The sequence below is a fragment of the Ascaphus truei genome, chromosome 3 (assembly GCF_040206685.1).
Source record: "Ascaphus truei isolate aAscTru1 chromosome 3, aAscTru1.hap1, whole genome shotgun sequence".
Classification (NCBI taxonomy): Eukaryota; Metazoa; Chordata; class Amphibia; order Anura; family Ascaphidae; genus Ascaphus; species Ascaphus truei.
The window spans coordinates 333,037,381-333,059,037 of record NC_134485.1 but is presented as its reverse complement, the minus strand read 5'-3'; the positions used below and the strand labels follow the sequence as shown (position 1 = coordinate 333,059,037).

The following is a 21,657-nucleotide window of genomic DNA, read 5'->3' as shown; positions in this document are numbered from 1 at the left end:
TACCCTATCTACCTAGAGAAAGCAAGTTAACAAATTTACTAGAGTCCTGAGTACTATGTATATCCCTTGAAAACACTCGTGAAGAGACGCATGTGCACAAAAAGGAACACACCTTGGATATCCGCTAGTAGGATATGCAAAGTATATTTAAATGACTCCTATTACCATATATCTCAAGTATCCCAGGTATTCTACTTTTGGTGCACTCTCGATCCCATAGATGTCTCTCTCATCCGATAGCAGTCTCTCTCATCTGCTTGCAGTCAATGGAGGAGATGAATTAACGTAAAGAAAGTGCGCACAGAAGTTTTATTTTGAGGCATTGCCCCATTTTCTGCTTGCGTTTGCGTCAAATGTATGAAAGTATATTTAACATCTGACGCAAACATCAAACCTGGCGGAGGTTTAAATCCCCACCATCATGTGGGCCAATAGAGGCTGCAACTGATGACATCCCATCTTTCTATTGGCTCCGTGCAGTGGAAGATTTAAGCCTTCATATTCTTCGCCTAGCCAGGCATGCCACCGGCAGCACCTACAGAGGCAATTATCTGGTGAAGCAGGGGGTCCATGGAGCTGATATTAAAGTGGTTCAGCTCCGGAGCCCTCCTGCTTCCCACTCATTAAAAAAAGGAACAGATCCTTCCAATTGATGGAAGCACAAACGGAGATGGTGAAAAGATAAGAAAGAAGTTTATTAGACCATTAGACATCACTTCTTGCTACATGCACAGCCAATTGTATGCATCATGGTTGTTTGTTGTTGAGTTCAAACAAACGATGAGAATGGATCAGTTTATTGTGCACTGAAATAAGCCAGAAGGAAAGGGTCTGCTTAGCACATGTAAGAGTTTATGGATACTGTATGTGTCACGTAAACTGCACTACAGATGGAAGTAGAAGGATGTGTCCTGATCGGGCCTTTGTGCAAGCAGATTCCTTGGATCCTTCAGGGACTGATAATAGTCGGAATACTTCACATGGGTTTTCGCATCAACACCCTGAGGAAGACCATATGGGTGTTCATTTTGAAAAATATCCATGCTACAAAACTAGGGCTATAATGGTACATAGACACAGTACCGGATTTAAAAAAAAAAGAAGATTACACAAAAGTCAGTGGATAACTGTCTTGTCCCTGTCTGCAATTAGATAACTGAAAAAATATTGGCGGCATTAAGGTTTCACTATAAATATATTTAGACTCAATATGTACAAGGGATGTCAGAAGTTTCAACCATTTCTCTGCAGTATGAGTTCAAATGTATATTAATGTGCAGCATTGGATCACTCCCATGTTCTAAGAGTTTATGAGCTTTCCTTTTAGCACAGTGGAATGGTAAAACATTGTTCAGCTTGATCAAGTTCAGTGTGTTATGCAAAACTTGGTTAGAGTGGTTGATTTAACAACACTGTCTGGAGATCTATGGGACGATGATACAAAGCTTAGGTCATTGATGTGAAAGTTTGTCAAGATGATCTTAGAAAACACGTTGGAAGGAATTTTGTTTTTTTTTCCAGCTGCCATTAAAGTCTTCATAAGAAAGCAGTTACGGTCATGAAGGAATGGAAATTAAATGCGCTTCAAAGGTTATAAAGAAGCTGGTGACTGCATTTCCATTAATTAATTCAGTAGGTAAATGGATTTAGCATGCTTTGGCGCTCCAAAAATTGGCAAATATTTGAGTAAAGCAAAGAAAGAAAGAAAAGGTGGTTCAGGTTGGAAAACTATGCAGGGCAAATTAGATCCAAAATGAATCTCCAATTTGGTGAAGTGAGGTGGGGTGTTAATTCTATCTGTAAACGAATACTTATCCAGCAAAGGTGATAAAGAGAAATTCCTGAAATTAATGTTCTTTTAATAGTTTATTTTTTCTACTTTAGAGGCACAATCCATGTAATAACCTACACGTGTTTTAAAAAAATAAAATAAAAATCAGTTCTGTAGTAATAGATAATACTTACTACATTATTTTTCTTAAATTCAACTCTTAATGCCATTTTTAATGAGTTTTAATATACTGATCATCCTTTGATTACTATAGCAGGTTTCAGCACACCTCCCCAGCAGTGCAAGATTTTTGTAACACTTCCCTGTTTGTGATCATTTGTTGCCAATATTCCCAGCAATTTGAGCTGTAAACGTAATAATAGATAATGTGACCTTAGTAATTTAAGGATACATTGTAGCTGCTGAGTTACTCTGACAAATCGTTCGGCAGCGTAGGTAATTAGTTTTCAATAAAGACCATCAAAGGCTGCATATATTTTTTAATAAAAAATTATTTTAATTTAATTGCTGTGTGGACTTTAATACAATTTTAAGTTTTGATGGAGAAATTTAAAGGGGATACTTTTAGTGCTCATTACTTACAAATTAATACAGCTGTAGAGGCTTCTCACTGAGGATAAATGGCAAATATAAGCTTGGGGGGTCCTGCACCAGGAGACCCCTCAGTTAAAACAATGGAAAGCCATTCAAATAAACACCACTGCAGATAGCTACATTAAGCCTAGTTTGTGGCAGGCACTGGTGGTTCTTCTTATAAGGCAAGGCCCATAGTTTTAAACGTATATGTTATTAAACATCAGTCATGGTTAGCCCCCCTTCTGCTACCCACCCGGGAGGCCTAACCACCCTCCCCAGAACAACTACCCCCACCTCCTCTACCCATTGATTGGCACAGTGGCACACCAATATCCTATAGGCATGGGTTGCCACTATGGCAGTCAATGTGCAGCTGCAAATTAAAAAAAAACAGCACCAAATTTAAAAAGACATTCAATTTTAATTTAATTAAAATGCCAATAAACCAATTGATTGACACAGTGCCACACTGATTCCCTATGGGCATGGTTTGACACTATGACAGTCAATGGGCAACCTGAAAAACAAAAAGGCCACCAGCAAATAAAAACACATTCAATTTCCATAAAACAAACAAAAAAAAGCCAATAAACCAATTGATTGGACAATACGACACTTCTTGCGGCTGGGGATATCTCTCCTAATCCTGGACTCAGCCATAGACACACCTGTTCTCACGCATGCTTCCCTATCTCCTCCTTCCTCCCTGCTAAGGCTACAGTAGGTCCCCGGTGGTGATGGCACGTGCGCCGCACACCTGTCACTGACCTCAATAAGGGAGGCCCCAGTGTCTTCTTGCGTGTTGGCGCGTCAGCCAGCAGGGGAGACAACACGATTGTGTTCCCGTGTGGCGACGTGGTCACGTGGTGCGCTGGGGGCCAATAGCAGGGCAGATAGCTTGGACCAATGGGAGCACAGTGCTTTGAGCTGCTGGGCTGTACTTTGTGTTGTGCCTGTTGTCATGGCCGCGCCCCCCCCTCTCCATTTTGACCATGTCCGCACCTTCATCGCTCCTGACAGACCGCAGATCGCAGTTTTAAGCTGTGCACGCGCTGCCAGGATGTCAGCTTTTCTACCATCTCACTCAACGTGTGACAGTCATCTATAGATCGCTGAACTCTATAGCCTCTACCTCCTCCTCTCTCTCTGACTTTGCATCCTGGCTATCATTCTTTCTCTCCGCTGACTCTCCTATCCTTTTACTGGGGGACTTCCACTGCCATATTGATTATCCTTCCGTCTCCTGGGCATCTCGCCTTCTCTCTTTAAACTGCTCCTTTAGTATCCACCAGTGTATCAATTCCAGCACTCACAAGGATGTCACTAAGCTCTTTACTAAAAACTGTTCCCTTTCTAATTTCTCTGTCTCCCCCTTTCCGCTCTCTGACATTCACCTCCTGTCATTCACCACAACTGTTACCCCTCACCCCCTATCTACCTGTTCTATTCGCTACTCTCGAGACCTTCGCTCCATTGACCTATCTACTTGGGCATCTAAACTGAACGCTAACCTCTCTTCTCTCTCTTCTTCTCCTGAACCTGATAATCTTGTCAAAACTTACAACTCTATCCTCTCCTCCTCCCTTGATCTATATGTCATTTCTCTGCTCCAGCACACCTTTCCCTCTAACATAAGGCCTTGGCTAAATTCAGTGACACACTTCCTACTTACTTGCACTCGCTCATTTGAATGGCTGTGGAGGAAATATTACACTCATGCTGATTTTTTGCACTATAGATTACTCTGCTCTCTCTAAGGCCAAACACCACATTTTTCCTCACTCATCAACACTCACAAATCCAATACACACCATCTTTTCTCTGTATTTGACTCCCTCCTCTAAACTTCTCCTACCACCTCCCATCCTTCCTGCACTTCTCCCAAAGCCTTAGCTGAGTACTTTAAAGGCTAGCTGGATGCTATTCATAAAGAGATTTCTGATGTACCACCCCTCTCCTCTTTGCTTCTACCAAAATCTCCTTCCACTTTTGACTCCTTTTCTCCTGTTACAGAGTTGGAAGTTTCTAAGCTGATTTTCTCTTCTCCTTCTACCACATGCCCTCTCGATCCTATCCCCTCACACCTTCTCAGAACTCTTACTCCTGTCTTAGTCTCCTGTCCTTTATGCATGCAGTGGTGGCACCTATTCTCAAAAGCACCCTAGACCCTACTGCCTTTTGCCTCGAAATGGCTAAAACATCTCATGTTTTCTCATATGAGCAACTTTATTCATTTCCATGCCCTCCTGGACCCTTTACAATCTGTGTTTCGTACAGCTCACTCTACCGAGACTGTGCTCCCTAAAGTAGCCAATGATCTACATGAAGCCAAATCCCATTGTCATTTTTCCCTACTAATCCTGCTCGATCTCTGCTGCCTTTGATACTGTCAATCACTCTCTTCTCCTTTATATTCTAAACTCCCTTGGTATCCACAACAAAGCCCTATGCTGGTTCTAATTAGACTTCTCCCATTGCAAATTTTCGGTCTCTGTTGCTAACATGTCTTTGTCTCCTGTTGATCTGTGTGTTGGTGTACCTCAGGGTTCTGTTCTTTGACTCTCCTTTTCTTGCTCTACACACTAACACTTGGTGACCTCATCAACTCTTTTGGCCTTAGATACTGTATCATCTCTGTGCAGATGATATGTAGATATATCTATCCACCCCATACCTCACAGCTGCAGTCCAGTCCCATGTTTCATATTGCCTCCTGGCTATATCCTCGTGGATGGCACTTCGCCGCCTAAAACTTAATATGGCTAAAACGGAGTACCTAATTTTCCTCCTAAACTTGGCCCAATATAACCTTTTTCCATCACAATAAATGGTTCTACCATCTATCCGGTGGCCACAGGATATAGTCTCTTCCCTTTCCTTTTCCATTCACATTCAAGGCATGGCTAAAATCTGACGCTTTTTCCTCTGTAATGTTGCCAAGATTACCCTTTCCTCTGTCACGCTAGTGCTAAATCTCTAATGCATGCCATGCCCTTATCCTCTCCTGTCTGGATTATTGTAACATACTGCTAACAGGCCTCCCTACCTCACAACTTTCTCCTTTGCAATATATCCAAAATTCTGCTGCTAGAATAATTTCACTTTCTCCCAAATCCTTCTCTGCTCATCTCCTTAAATCCCTTTCCTGGCTTCCCATCAATTTTCAGATAACCCACAAAGTTCTTCTCTTTACCTCATATCTGCTCCTCCTGTTCTGCTCCTCTCAGCTATGACTTCTCACTATGCCCGTGCCCATCTCCTTCATTCTACCCATAATTGTCTTCTTTCCATCCCTTTCACCTCCACTGCTCTCTCTTGCCTTAAACCTTTTTCCCTCACTGACCCTTACTTGTGGAACTTCCTCAAGCACCTACTCTCCCCACCTTTAAAACTAACCTTGAAATCACCTCTTAAATTAAGCATTTCATTAGCCTAGACTCATGGCTACTGTCACACACCCACAGTCACGCCTACCAATGACTGCAATCTACTGCACTTCTTCCCTCACCCGCTGTCTCTGTAAGTTTCCCATCATAACACTTGGATTGTAAGCTCCCTGGGGCAGGGATTTCCTTTCCCATTGACTGATCTTATTTGTTGCATGTATCGTACTATAATTCCCTGTACTGTATTGCCTCCATGGGCGTCCGCAGGAGGGGGCAAGGGGGGGCGCTTGCCCCCCCTGGATCACTCGCAGTCCTCGAGATCCCGCAGGGCAAGCAGGGTGTCCGGCCTACTGCCTGTGGGCCTGCTCCCCCTCCCAACGTGGGACGGAGGGTGGGGACCCGACCCAGGCAACCCAGCATCCACCGCGCGCGTGTGCCAACCCAGGTTCCCCCGCGCGTGCCTCCTGTCCAAGGCAGTAGCCGCAGGGGATGCTGGAGCCGCCTGCCAGTCTGGCGCCCCCCCCAGCCCACCTCTGCGCGCCAACCCAGCAGCTGATGCGGGAGATGCTGCAGCCGCCCGCAAGTCTTGCCCCCCCCCCTAGCCACCCACCTCCAGGCGCCAACCCAGCAGCATCCGCAAGGGATGCAGCTGCCCACCACCAGTCTCGCGCCCGCCTCCATGTGCCAACCCAGCAGCAGCCGCGGGTGATGCTGCAGCCGCCCGCTAGTCTCGCGCTTCCCCCCCTCCCTGCCGCCCACCTCCTGCGCCTTCCTCTCTTGAGTCCACCTCCCGCCCCGGGCAGCTGCCACGGAGATATCGGTTGCAGGGGGGAAGCGTCTGACAGCAAGGAAGCAGGAAGCAGTACCCACCCGGTCAAGGTAAGTCACCCACCCAGTCACTGTCACCCACCACAGTCACTGTCACTAACTCACCCACGCACTAAAACCTACTAACTAATACCCACCCACTAACCCACCCACTAACCCACCAACTAGCCCACCCACTAACCCACCAACCCACCCACTAAACCCACCCACTAACCCACCAACCCACCCACTAAACCCACCCTGTCACTAACCCACCAAATCACTAAAGTGTCACCCACCCAGTCACTCATCCACCACCCACCCAGTTACTCACCCACCCAGCCAGGCAGTCACCCACACAGGAAGGCAGTCACCTGTCTTTTGTTGAAAATATAAAAATAAACAGGTTGCATTGTAATGTTTTTTTCTGTATCACAATAAGAAAACAGTTAAGTAAAAGTTGCACGCTAAAAAATATTTTTCGTGGTAGGTGCCCTATGGTTTCGGGGGGGGGGCTGCTCCTTTCATTTGTCCTGGGCCCCATGATTTCTGTTGGCTGCCCTGAGTCCCCCTGGCGCCGCGGCAGGCAGCTAGTGGTAGGCTAGCCTACGCTGCTATGCAGGAGGAAGTGCGCAGCGCACTGTCATTGGTAGCACTCGGGAATGAGGTGGCTCTCATTGGTAGCACTACCAATGAGTTAAAATTATGCCCCCCCCCCCTAAAAAAAATTCTGCGGACGCCCATGATTGCCTCTCATGTTAACCACTAAGTACAGCTGTAGGCGCTATATAAATTTAAATATACATACATCAACAACAAGTAAAGGTAAAACTGCAAGCAGTAACATGCTTATATATTAATTATTTAATAAACACCACCAAACATAATTAACATTAACAGTACGTACATTGATATTAGCTTCCACCTCATTATCACCCTCTGATACACAGACGTCATGTTTTGATGATGACCCAAGAACACCACCAGCACCATGACATTGACAACCATATTCACAACGTTCAGAACAACCAGTTATGTCTTCATTAGTCCCGTTGGGCATATTTTTAATTCAAGAGCTATTGCGTGGTGTTTTTGAAAACTTTCAAATGATCAGAGGGCAGCTGGATGTTGCTTATGCCGAATGCCGAACACCATCACCATTCACAGTGGCAGAGGGCCTTAGATAGTCAGGGTAAGACAAAGGGTCAGGGTGGTCATATCAGTTAAAAAAACAGTGTTCAGACACAGGTGGAGATGAAGACAATGGGTCACATCACCACAGGCACCACCAACATAGCCACAAATGACTTGTGGTGAATTTGAGGATGATGGTGATTTAGATGATCTTGGTCTAACAGGGATGATGATGATGATGATGATGATGACGATGATGATGACGATGACGATGACGATGACGATGAATAGCAGTGAGGATGATAATGATGAGGATGTGGGTATAAACTGCAGCAGTTTGCAAACCAGACTACATTATATCAGTGCTACTGCTACTAGTAGTAAAAGCTGCCAGATATGCAACCCAATGCAACAGCAGCTAGCAGTTTGGAAACTGTGAACAAATTCCAATGCACCAATGACAGAGCTCTGCTGCTGCATGTCCCTTTAGCAATAATGCTTGCTATAGAATTGTTACCTTTGACATTTGTAGAATCTCAGGGGTTTAAAGAGCTTTAGAAATGTTCAGAGCCAGATTGGACAATCCCAAACAGATCATATTTCTTTAACAAGGCTTTTCCTGAACTGTCCAGCAAAGTTGTTATTATTATTATCGTTAATTTATGAAGCGCCAACATATTCCACAGCACGGTACAATGGGGTACAGAGTTCTGTATATTACAAAAACATAAAAAGTTACATACAATTGCAGACAAACATGCACAAACAGATACAAAGAGGTAATGAGGGCCCTGCTCCTGAAAACTTATAATTTAGAGGGAATGAGGGAGAATGTCGAAACGAGAAGGTAAGGTGGCTGCTTATTGTAGGATAAGGTGTGGCACAGCTGTAGCCATAAAGGTTTTTTTTTTTGGGGGGGGGGGCTAGGTGGGGAGTTGTTTCATAGGTGGACATTGGTCCAACCACACAGCTGGTCCCATTGAGATTGGAGGGAGAGGGGAATGGATTGCAGAGGTATGGCAAGTAGGCCTCTTTAAAAAGGTGAGTTTTCAGGGAGTTTTTAAACATCTGAAAGCTGGGGGAGAGTCTGATGGTACTGAACGTGGTAGGGAATTCCAGAGAGAGGGGCAGCACGGGAGAAGTCTTGAGGGAAGGCGGTTGTCAAGGGGCAGAATCTAGTGGGCATGTAGGTATGCATTTGTGGATGAGAGCTGATGAAGACAGGTAGGGAACACCTCCCCTCCAACATATAACATTGCGGGAATGAGGGTACCTGGACATTGAGGGACTGCGCATCAGGTAAGATCCCAGGCGGGATTGCTGCTTTAGATATTGTGAAGCGGGGGCATCCAGACACTGGTTAAGGTGTGCAGGAAACCTGGCTTTTTTTTCTAGATCCGACATTTACACACACTCTCACACTTTCACACTCACATAACAAGGACTAATTATAGTAAAATATAAATGTAATACAATAAATAAACTTATTTAAAAAACGAATGTTGTTATTAGTTCAATTTCTTTCTTTAAAAATAAGCGGGCTGGGAGTGGTGCTGGGGGCAGTGATGAGGGCGGGGCTAGGTGCCGAGTAGATTTTTTGGTTTGGTGAGTAGATTTTTGGGTGATTTGTTAAGCACTGTATATATATATATATATATTGTCACTTTTTTTACCCACCATAACCTTAATAGTAGTGCTGATTACCTAGTCTAGTCTCAAACCTGCTTTGCCATTAAGACCAACCTCACACTGATGATACCCATCAAGGTTGAAACATGTCTGTGAGTGGGTTTAATGGCTTTGCATCTCATCCCAGCCTCTGTCTAAAAGCTGTGTTTAAAACAGCATGCATTGGCTTGTGTAATACGAGCTTGAGACAAAAGGTGGCACTGAGTGCTCATTTGCATGTCATTTCCCAGAATCCCTTGCTGCAGTGGAAGCGCTGTATGCTGGGTGACAATGGGGAAAGACAGGGTTGCAGACCTGTCTAAGACATGCAAATGAACATACAGTAATATTTACAGTTGCTTTATGCTTTACTGTGGAGGGTTTTTGTCACTTTTTTTACCCACCATAACCTTAATAGTAGTGGTGATTACCTAGTCTAGTCTCAAACCTGCTTTGCCATTAAGACCAACCTCACACTGATGATACCCATCAAGGTTGAAACATGTCTGTGAGTGGGTTTAATGGCTTTGCATCTCATCCCAGCCTCTGTCTAAAAGCTGTGTTTAAAACAGCATGCATTGGCTTGAGGATTTGCTTGTCTAATACGCGCTTGAGACAAAAGATGGCACTGAGTGCTCATTTGCATGTCATTTCCCAGAATCCCTTGCTGCAGTGGAAGCGCTGTATGCTGGGTGACAATGGGGAAAGACAGGGTTGCAGACCTGTCTAAGACATGCAAATGAACATACAGTAATATTTACAGTTGCTATATATATATATATATATACAGTATATATATATATATATAATCCAAAGAAGCAGCCGGCACGCCACTTGCAAGTAGAAAAAATTGGGTGCTTGTCCCATAAAGCAATAATAAACCATACGATACCGTGTGAAGCACGAGATCGGGAGACAGCACTCTGGTAAGTTTCATCACAAGTTCTTTGTATTGAAAAAACGGTATCGTATGATTTATTTATATATAAATATATATAATATTTGTGTGTGTGTGTGTGTGTCAGGTTCTCTGGCAAACACAAAGACGAAACGCACCACATTACATCACTAGGATATTACATAGAAGACGTTTATAAAAAAAATTGTATCACAATAATAGTAAAACAACTAACCTTAACGTGAGCATGAGCCTCTCTTCCAGACAAATTAAACGATAAAAATGTGTCTGTGCAGGTGATATCTTGTCCTTAATCCATTTTAAAATATAATTAAATGTAGATTTACTCATTCTCATTTATTCAAAGAATTTCCTATCATGCTTCCGAAGTTCATGGTACAAAGTCGCAAATTCGCCACGTGAGTCTCGTTGATGATTCATTTCGTGGACGTTCGTTTCTCTACATCAAAAACTATAGTATTAAGATAGGCACTGTCCATCAATAATAGCAATTGCATGTTCTTAGAAAACGCCATGTTCGATTCCAGAGACGGGAGATCTTTTAGAAAAAGACAAGCTGATGTCTTTTGGGGAAGTGATGAGCAAATACGGTCTAAGGGCCTCATGCAGTAAGCGTTGATAAGGGAAATATGGCCATTTTATAGCCAAAATTGGGTTTGAGATTCAGTAAGCGCCGATAAGTGTTTCATATCGCCAGGTTTCGGAGCCGATAATTTGGTTATGGCCAGTCGGCTGCCGATAAGCCTGTTTTCGACACTGATCGCCACTTTTTTAAATCGGCTGGATTCAACAAAAAAAAACAGCTTATCGGGGCTGATCGGCACTACGAAATTGAGATGTTATGGCCGATTTCTCCCGCCAACTAAAGTTGGCAGTTTGGACGGGAGAACGATCGCTAAGGCTGCCGGAACGGCACTTAGAAAAAAAACATCTTCTGTACATCAATGGAAGTCAATGGAGCGGGGACGTATAACAGTATAGTACTGTTTACGTTTCATTGCTCACAATACAAACGTCATTTGCATTACAGTGTGGGGGCATTCCCTGCATTGTGTCACAGCTGACGTGTATTATTTGCATAACATTATACTTTTACATGTTTGCAGCATTTGCGGCTCACATTACTCATCATGTGATGATGTGTCAAGGGAAAATACTATACTCCACTCTTGAAAGGAGAACCTCACATCATATCACACATTTTACAGAACTGAGCGACAATTATTTACATGATGTTACACATGTCACACATGTCACACATTCACCGTATATTCATCTTCCTTTACATTACACAATGCTTGTAATGTGTCACGCATCTTTAAACCTTCATGTACATCTGTCTTCTCATGTTTACATCTAGGTTTGGGTCCTCCCTATTTTCATGACGTCACTTATTGGATGCTCATTCACATTGCATGTTTACATTGTAACCGTAGCATTACAAGCACTTCAACCTAACTTATACACACATGTACAGTAATTCATCATTGGGACACCTTGTAAACTCATTCTATACCAACTATCCTCATTACAGAAATGCATGCATATGCACACGACTATTCATTGTTGCCAACATGTGACAATAACATGGATAATTACACATGTTACACAAAACTTTTCCCACGTCAATCTCAGCCTTTTTGTCTCATTACATGAGTGACTCTTGCGTTCAGAAGTTTTACATGCATTGCACATGCAACTATTTATTTGCAAGCAATCTTTGTACAAAGCTTCACGTCACATCATTGCCAAATATCATCATTCCCTGCAGAATACACACAACAAATACTTATAACAACAACTACACACAGCTTGCCACACAAGTACTTTATTATGTTAATGTAACACCTTGCATTTTACTATGTCACCTGACATCATCACATACCTATTTAAAGGACGCCCATTACCTGCTCATTCACAGCTACTCATTTCAAAATGTTGAGATTGTTTAGGAGACGCAGGAACATTCTTTTCTATGACATGCTTGATGATCAAGAGAATGATATAGGGCAAGGAAGGGACACACCGAGGGACAGTGACAGGGACAGTGACGCGGATACGACAGGGACAGGGAGAGGGACAGGCCGAGGGACAGGTAGAGGGACAGGAGATCAGAGGAGAAGACAGAGGAGACAAGTTGTGCCTCGTCCGCGTCTGTACAGGGAGAGAACCCTGTTAGATGGGATGAGTGAGGAGGAGATTGTTAGTCGCTATCGTTTGAGTTCAGCAGCAATCTTATCTCTTTATCAGGAGATAAGGGGAGATTTAGATTTTTTCACAGCCAGAGGTCGTGCAGTCCCTGGGCTTGTTAAAATGCTGTGCTCATTACATTATCTTGCTTCCGCGTCATACCAGACAACTGTGGGCATAGTGGGCGGGGTCTCGCAATCTACATTCTCGCGGGCCTTAACCCAGTTTCTCTATGCACTCAATAGACGCGCTAGGAATTATATTCATTTTCCTACAGAGGCAACAGAGTGGCTGGAAGTCAGGACTGGCTTTTATAATATAGCAGGGATACCATCTGTGCTGGGTGCAATCGATTGCACACATGTTGCTTTGATTGCACCTAGTCAGAGTGAGCATGTGTACCGCAATCGGAAGCACTACCATTCACTCAATGTACAGGTGGTATGTGATGCCACGATGAGGATAATGCATGTGGTACCCAAGTTCCCTGGTTCCAGTCACGATTCCTCTATCCTGAGGAGCTCTTCAGTCTTCCATGCGTTCGAAGAGGGACATTTTGAACCTGGTTGGCTGCTGGGTGAGTACACATTTACATGTTCTAACACAAAACACATTTGTATTTAGGAATGTTGGCATTGTACAATTTGATCACTAATGTCAGCTTATGTGTGCTCCATTCATTATAGGTGACTCAGGATACGGAATTAGGCCGTGGCTCTTGACTCCGGTGCTAAACCCTCAAACTGAAGCAGAGGAGAGGTACAATGCAGCCCATATATCTACAAGATCTGTTATAGAGAGGACATTTGGCCTACTCAAGACCAGGTTTAGGTGTCTGGACAGAACTGGTGGGGCTCTTCTATACAAGCCTCAAAAAGTGTCTGATATTATCCTTGCCTGTTGCATTTTGCACAATGTTGCACTCAGGCACAATGTACAGTCAGACCTAGCTGAGGCTTTGGTAGACGAGCATCCCACCCATGTAGCTGCTGAAAATGAACAAACAGCCAGTGGTGGCCAGACACGCCAGAATCTCATCAATTCATTTTTTTCTTGTAAGTACAAACAGATATGTTCCAAGTTATACTTTTATAGTTACATTATGTTATCTTAACAAGAATGTTTTTTTATATACCCTTCTGGTAGGACACAGATGAATATGGGTTGCACACCTTTCTTTTCTCTGCTGTGTGCACAAAGGGATGTGGCACCGGTATGTTATTGTTGCACAGGTTATAGAATCCCTCTTCAATTGTACTTTAGTTGTGTGTATGTGAATACAACTTGGGTAACAAAGCAATAATATTTTAGCATTGTGTTATTCCTTATGCTAAGACAAAACACATATTATGCCCATACTCATTCATGCTTCTAGTATGCTTACATACAATGTTATTGGTGCAGTGTAACATGTACATCCAGATGATGTGTACACCAGGCTGATTTACATTTTGAATGTCATTAAATATACATGGTGTTGCACATTTAACACCAAATACACACTTTGATGTGTTCTTTACGGTACTGAAGATGGCATGTCAATGTTTGCAAGTTATATATTGTTCCTTTGCATTATAGGTATATTTGCAGTATGACTGATCATGGTATGTATATTTGCTGACATCTCTCATAAGATGTGGCTACCTCAATCTTCCTATAATTATTTGAACTAAAAACCCAACATATTGGTTTAAACACAAATGTTACATATATGTACTTTCTGTATCATGTATATGCATTTAGCTACTCTTGAGCTTTCATGTGCATTGTATTACAAAATGATTACTCACATTTCATCACATTTTATGTATGTTTCCTTATAATTTCCATTAATGTAATATAGAGGTGTTTGGAGAAAAGGGGATAACTGTACTTATTTGTTTACTTACGGGAGCACATTCATCACTAGCATAGACACACTTTTTAAGACAACTGTTTGTGTCTCTATCAATTGGTGTAGGATCCATGTATAACACCGACAAATGATAACACCAGCTTTATTATGGTAGCTTATATCATCATATTGACTATACTATGTATTTTTAAACGATTAATAAACACCGTAAACTATAGTTAGTTAGGTTAATGAAATATACACAGAAACGTACTTCATAACATGATGGTGATGTCATATTCAGAACATCATGCATTGGAGGGGACCATAACATCTGGCCAGTAACATTATTTGCTACAGTCCCAAACCATTTTATCTACATACCCATGTAACAAGAGATTTTAAATATAAATGGCTACTTGATTGTAAGTGTCCTTTACATTGGGAGAAGGAGTGGCTCAGTGAGTAAAGACACACACTGGCACTGATAGTTTGAAGCAGGGGAGTCTGGTTCAATTCCCGGTGTGGGCTCCTTGTGACCTTGGCCAAGTCACTTTATCTCCCTGTGCCTCATGCGGCAAAAAAACATTTGTACGTTCCACGGGCCAGGGACCTCAGGCTGAAACATGTGTCTGTAAATCGCTGCGTACAACTAGCAGCCCTATACATGAACATGCTCATATTATTATTATTATTATTGTTACATAGTTTCGACAGTCATACGTTCCATTACACAATAGAATACACAAATGTGTTAGCAGAGTGGGAATGGTTGTTATATAAAAAACACACCATGTCATAAAATGTTAGTAGTCATTAAAGAACACTCAAGAAAAATTCAAGAGGCACTATTTTGCAACATCATTATGTTAATTAAGTGCTTATGCAATATAGGCATAAGGGTATCACTTTTTTAATTGTTTGTTAATAAGCGCTGCAAGCAATATAAAATTAGTTCCATATGTAGTATAGTAGTCGGTGGCTCCTCCTCACAATCATCTCATATAAAGGTAGACTCTTCTGAAATCATACATTGATCCGATTGTATCTTCCCCGACATCTCTGAAATACAGCAAACACATGATGGTCAAATATGGCACCTTACTATATATGTATCCGTGACAACGCGTTACACAGCTCTATATGATTGTGTACATACACACGTCACTCATATATATGTTACAACTACAAGTGTACATCAGTATGTAATTTTTATTATCATTTGTAGCAGCCATAACTATGTATATGAAGTGAACGTTGCCTGTATACTGAAAAATGTGCGCGCACATCTTAGTGTGCGCACGCACTTCACGCTTGGCTCCACTAACTGTTAGCGCATGCGCAAAACAAAGCGAACGTTGTGCGTTCAATACATGTAGAAAATACCAGTAAACATCACATGTTTATTTCAAATACAATGAAGATGAAACTAAAATCATTCTAAACGAGTACATCTGTATTCTTTTAAACCAGACGTGTTTGGACAGAAAGGACGGCCGATAACACAATGCGCAAATGCAATATGTGTGACGTCATGTTAAGCCAGCGTGAAACGCACGCTAACACTCCTCCCACTCAATTAACATTCGGCTAACGCCCAGGGTACGCCTACAAACACTGAGCCGCACGCATCACACACTGCAGTTACCGTTACTATAACAAAACATGACAGCCAATAGGCTTTGAGGCGCGCACGTCGCTTGGGGGCGGGACTTACATCACTAATCCTTTTTAAGGACGCCTTGGCCCATGACAAGGGTCCCACGTCATACGTGGTGGACCCGGTTTTCAATGTTGTAGATGTTGCATGATAACAAAACAGGTATGTGTTAGAGTTATGGAAAAATGTTGCTAATATGTTTAAAGGGATAGGAAAGTACGTATATTTATTCCGTCAGCAATGTGTACTACTCTTTCAGGTTCTACTATATTGTATTAGGAAACAATTTGTTTGTGATCGCTACATGTTATGCAGTCTGCAATGTTACGCTGTATCCACGCATTGAAAGTGAAAATGGTGGTTACAAAAAAAATAAAATTTTAAACGCAGAGTCAACGCATAACGATTGTTATATTTACCATTCTTCTAGAATTAACTCTTCGCCTGGCTGCAACTGGTCGCTCCAGAAATGCAAGGCATTTTCATCCACGCTTGACCCAACCGCTGAATCCAGTATGACACATATCTCCTCCAGGAAGCGCTCATAGGAATCGCCACTGCTTTCTTCAAATAATTGGTCGGGAGGTAGGTTCATTTCTTCGGGTTCCCATTCCAATGCATTTTCAGCTGAAAGGCTTGGTACATAATCATAGTACTTTTGTTCTTGTACAATGTGGGTTTCAGGAATGGAGGCTGCAGATATTGCAGCACGTATCGATTCAAACGGATCAGTAGTAGCGGATACATTGCTATTGCCATTAGGAATAAATATGCCTTTCACGACAATATAAGTGCCGTCTTTCAGGAGAAATTGTTTTTCCTGGGAAATCTTCCAGAAACCATAGGTGTGTTGTAGCTTATCCTGGTCACGTTCAAAAAAGTCATTACTTGATAAAGTGAATCTTATTGAGGAATTAAAATTCCGTGCATGCTTACGGTCTTGGTAATAAGGATATTTTGCTCGAATGAAATCATCGATTTGGCGTGTGCTTGCTTTCTGTCCGCGACTGTTCAAGATGGCTTCACAGATCATGTACTTATACCCTAAAAGGGGATTAATATTGGTAACGAATTCATCAGCCATGTCTGAGTAGCACAAAAGCTGTGTGCAGGTCTGTGTTATTTGCTCATCAAAATGAATGTGCTGAATGGCTAACAAACTCCTGTTTTTCCTTGTCAAGGTCATCAAAACTAACTACTTTGACTCCTTATTTCAAACGCCAATTGGATTTGTAAATCTAATTGGGTTAACAGTTGTGGTTAGTGATATGGGACTGTGGGAGAAACATTTCTCCTTCTTTTATCTCGTTTCTGAAAAACATCCCTAGACTTTGAATTCGTTCACATAGTGTTTTTTTGAAAACTAACAAAGACCACTGTGTGAAAATAGTTCTTAGCCAGGCATATCAGTAAAAACACACACCTGCAAAAAGAAATGTTTTTTCCCCGCTTACATTTCTGTGTGTATGTGAAAGTCTGGTTAACTCCCTGTCTGCATGAGTTTAAATACGTGTGTATATATATATATATAAATATATCTCTCTTATAAAAATATATATATATTTATATATTATATATATTTTTTTTTAATATTGCAGGAGTACACACAACATTGATGGCAGTAAGTATACCTTGTATGAAACCTATTTAAATGGTGAGAAACATGATTGAATGAAGTAATAAACATTTGTTTAAGCACAATACTGTTAGAGTCTCATACTTAGGATATTTCTCAAACATTAGGCCTGTATTATTAAAATAGTGTGCTTTCACAAGGAAGCATGAAGTGTATTAGTTTGTAAAATACATGTATACCAGTTTATATAGTACTATATATATATATATATATATATATATATATATATATATATATATACACACACACACACACACACAAACACACACACACACACACACACACACACACACACACACACACACACACACACACACACACACACACACACACACACACACACACACACACACACACACACACACACACACACACACACACACACACACACACACACACACACTCAGTGTGTGTGTGTGTGTGTGTGTGTGTGTGTGTGTGTGTGTGTGTGTGTGTGTGTGTATATATATTATTATACATTCTGAGATGTTATTGAAACAAGAACACACAAATGATTAAAGGACAAAATTAGAATGCCCAAGCAAGGCAAAGGTAAGTAATAATTTACACATAATCCTGCTGTACACGTACAAGAAAGATGTTTGCAGTTACTTAGGTGTTTTTATAATTGCATGTGACTAATATGCATATGCAATTCTTACATCAATTAACACACCCAAATGCAATGTTTTGCTGCAAAGTCAATGGCAGCTTCTCTAAACTTTGCAACTGGTTCCAGGTGGACCATTACTGAACAGACGATTAATACATAAATATTTATAACACTATTCATTAATTGAGTGTTAACATTTCCAAAACTTCACGTGTACAAGAACATAGTTGAAAGTTTGGAAACAACACAGTCTTCAGCATACATACAATATTAATTAGATAATGTGAAGTCAACAAAACAAGGGCAGAGACATATTGAGTGAATTATAACATTTATTTTTTTTGTTCCTTTTGTGAGCGAGTAACAGGCCTGCTTGTTGTCTCTTGCATTTTTTTTTCCGTTTGCCACCAACTTTCGCCACAACAGAGCCACTTTGAGTGGCCTCTGGCACTTCACGGGCAGGGCTTATGGGCAGTGACTCACCTACAGGGCTTGTGGGCAGTGACTCACCTACAGGGCTTTTGGGCAGTGACTCACCTACAGGGCTTGTGGGCAGTGACTCACCTACAGGGCTTTTGGGCAGTGACTGTTCACCAACAGGGCTTGTGGGCAGTGACACATGTGAGCAAGTTGGTACACCGTGCACAACACATGGTTGGTCCGTTTCATCTTTCCTGGTCAGTACTAACTGCTTGTGCTGTTGTGTTTTTGTGGCCTCCTTTGTAGGTGTCAGCTGGTGATGTAGTACAGATGGCAGCGGTAGGATGTCGTCAGGAACCTGCACACCAATGTGTGCTACTTGACCGGTAACATTGGGACCTGGTGACTGAAGATCAGATGAATGTGGTGAGAAGTGGCCAGCATGTAATGATCCAGCCTGTGAGGTGTTGAATTGGGGTACATTAGTCATTCTCCAGTAATTAGCTTGGGTTTGCTGAACAACTAATGCTTCGAATGAGGTGTTGATTTTTTGCAACTGTTTAGGCACTTCAATGAAGACTCTGTGGAGATGTGCCAATTGTGATACTGTTTCTTCCTGCAGTCCAATCATCCTTTCCAGCACTGTCATCATGTCTGAATGGCGACGATTTTCTGCGTCCACTATTTTTCCCTCTGAAGCTACAATTGCATCGTATGTGGAAGTTGATGGACGATTTGGCGGTACAACAGTTTCTATTGGCACCTCTTCATGGTCACTTGATTGTATTTCAGTCTCTTCTGCGGCGTCATCCTCATCATCCTCATCATCCTCATCACCATGATGTTCTAAAAAGAAATGTACACATTATTAAATGGCATGTTAATGTATGCTGTGTTACTATGTAATTGTACTGTGTCCTAAGTAACACCTAACATGTTAGCATACGTTTTATAACCTCACATTAAAAACTACCTTGACTTACGAATAATGTTTGGACTCAGTATGAAATATGAATGAATGAAAAGTTGCTCTAAACTCAGAAGTCCTACATGATAGTTCACATCACTAACACAATACATGTTGCCTTACACTTAATTTTCACTGACACTAAGTAATCCTATTTAAAGAAGATGTGCAAAACAAATAATGAACATGACAACATAACATATAGAAGAGCACATATTATATGGCCACCAACTGATACACTCACCTTGTAGTTGTGTTGAGCTGGCTGACCCAGGTGAAGACACTTGTTCCATCTCAGGTGACACATGTCCTCCAGGGGCAACTATATATAACAATAACATAAGTTTGACATTTACATGTGTAAATATTGAACAAACACTTATTGTATGTTCTGTATTTATGATTAACTAACAACATCAGTTCCTTAACCGAAAATGTGTGTGAAAGTGAACATAAATAGTTGTAATAACACTGTACATGCCTGTGTACTTAGAAGTTTTGAGTTCCCTAACATACAACATACTATGTTTCTGCAGTAATGCGTGAGGATAAATAGATTAAATTTGTACCTTAAAATCATATGTTGTGTAGTGATATCAGTATCATAATGTACATAACTATCATGAGATGACCATTCACAATGGTTATCATGAAGGTGGTCATATTGCAAAAAGTGTTGTTTTTGGTAGAGGATATGTGTGGTACATTAATCGAAGATGTGGCACACCTGAATGTGGCTGTGACTCAACAAGACAACACATGCAGTGTGTGATAATGTGTCTTTGATAGTAGTTCAACTATAGATATGAGTGAACTAATGTGTGACGTACGCTTTGATAAGTAATGAGTTGTTGGGGCATTTAGTAGCTAAAGTGAAGCTTTCAAATGAGTGTGATTAACTTCAGTTGTGCTAGTCAGGTTGTAATAACGGTATTCCCTTCCACAAAAAGCCTAATCAGCCACACCTTTCAATTACTTGAAACAGGTGAAAATGGTGTGAACTAAGTTGACCCTAAAATGAGGCTGCAATTAGTGTGTGTGCTGAACCCCACCCCCTCTGTTGAAGTGTATGCTGTGATGAGATATTAATTGCAGCTGCTTTAACACAATGGTAGATGAGCTAAATAGTCGTGTGCAGTTTTTAAGTTATGAAAACAATGACATAAAATATGATACGTGTGCCTCATTATGCTGTCTGTATATGAGTTAAAGCAAAAATGGACCTTTTCATAAACAACTATAGATGTGTTAGTGCAAGTGATGTTTGTAGGCCGTTGCATGCAATATATTTGATGCATGCTTAAAATAGGCAGTAATGTCATGTTTGTCGGAGTAAAATAAATAAAATACACAATAATATTCTACATATTTCTGTTCTGTACCTGTAGCTAGTAATAATTTCTGATTAACATGTGTTACACATGTGTACTACCCTGTTGTTCCCCATCTTCGCCCACCATCAATTGCTTCCACTGCAGCTATGCATTTTGGGAATTCACATGTAAATGAGCACGCAATGGCACGTGCTATATTAGTTACTGCTTTTAGTAGGACTACTACATATATGTCTATTTTGAGATATATATATATACAGAATCAGACATATACATATATAGATGCAGGTATGCTTATATTGTGAAGACAGTATAAAAAGCAGTGTAAATATGCAAAATAAGTGTAAGCAACGACACGCCTAGTACAGTAATATTTATCACCTGCTTGAAATTGTGACGGATAAATTCCAATGTCACGGTCACCAGCCAAGCCTTCCACGACGACGGTAAGTAATTTTGGCCGAAGCAGCTCCTCCAATGGAGTCAATATGAGACGTTGTGGTGTGGGCCCACCTCCAGTGCCAGTAGCATGCACGCGTTGGTCTTGTATTTTCTTTTTCAATTTGGACCTAATATCATCAAATCTTTTCCGACAATGATACTTGTCCCTGACACGATTCCCACAGGCATTGACACCAATGACTATTGTGTCCCACATTTCTTTTTTGCTTGCTGCACTTGTCCGCCCTTGAAAAACATATAAAAGATATGAGGTGAATTA

General features: G+C 41.5%; 1 protein-coding gene across 1 annotated transcript; it reads right to left on the bottom strand.

Moving 5' to 3' along the window:
• Positions 1-884: 884 nt before the first annotated feature.
• LOC142490748 (uncharacterized) lies at positions 885-19,913 on the bottom strand. The gene is made up of 3 exons (XM_075593166.1): positions 19,847-19,913; positions 18,628-19,481; positions 885-1,001 (listed from the first exon to the last, which is right to left on the bottom strand). The coding sequence occupies exons 1-3, from the start codon at positions 19,893-19,895 to the stop codon at positions 885-887; spliced, it is 1,020 nt and encodes a 339-aa protein (XP_075449281.1). The 5' UTR covers positions 19,896-19,913.
• Positions 19,914-21,657: the final 1,744 nt, after the last annotated feature.

Excerpts from the sequence above, each read along its gene's own strand:
- LOC142490748 (XM_075593166.1), bottom strand. The coding sequence starts at position 19,895 with ATGGAACAAGTGTCTTCACCTGGGTCAGCCAGCTCAACACAACTACAA. Across the intron at positions 19,482-19,846 it reads CAGCTCAACACAACTACAAG|AACATCATGGTGATGAGGAT; the intron begins GTGAGTGTATCA and ends ATTTCTTTTTAG. Across the intron at positions 1,002-18,627 it reads GTGGCTCTGTTGTGGCGAAA|GGTGTTGATGCGAAAACCCA; the intron begins GTTGGTGGCAAA and ends GGTCTTCCTCAG.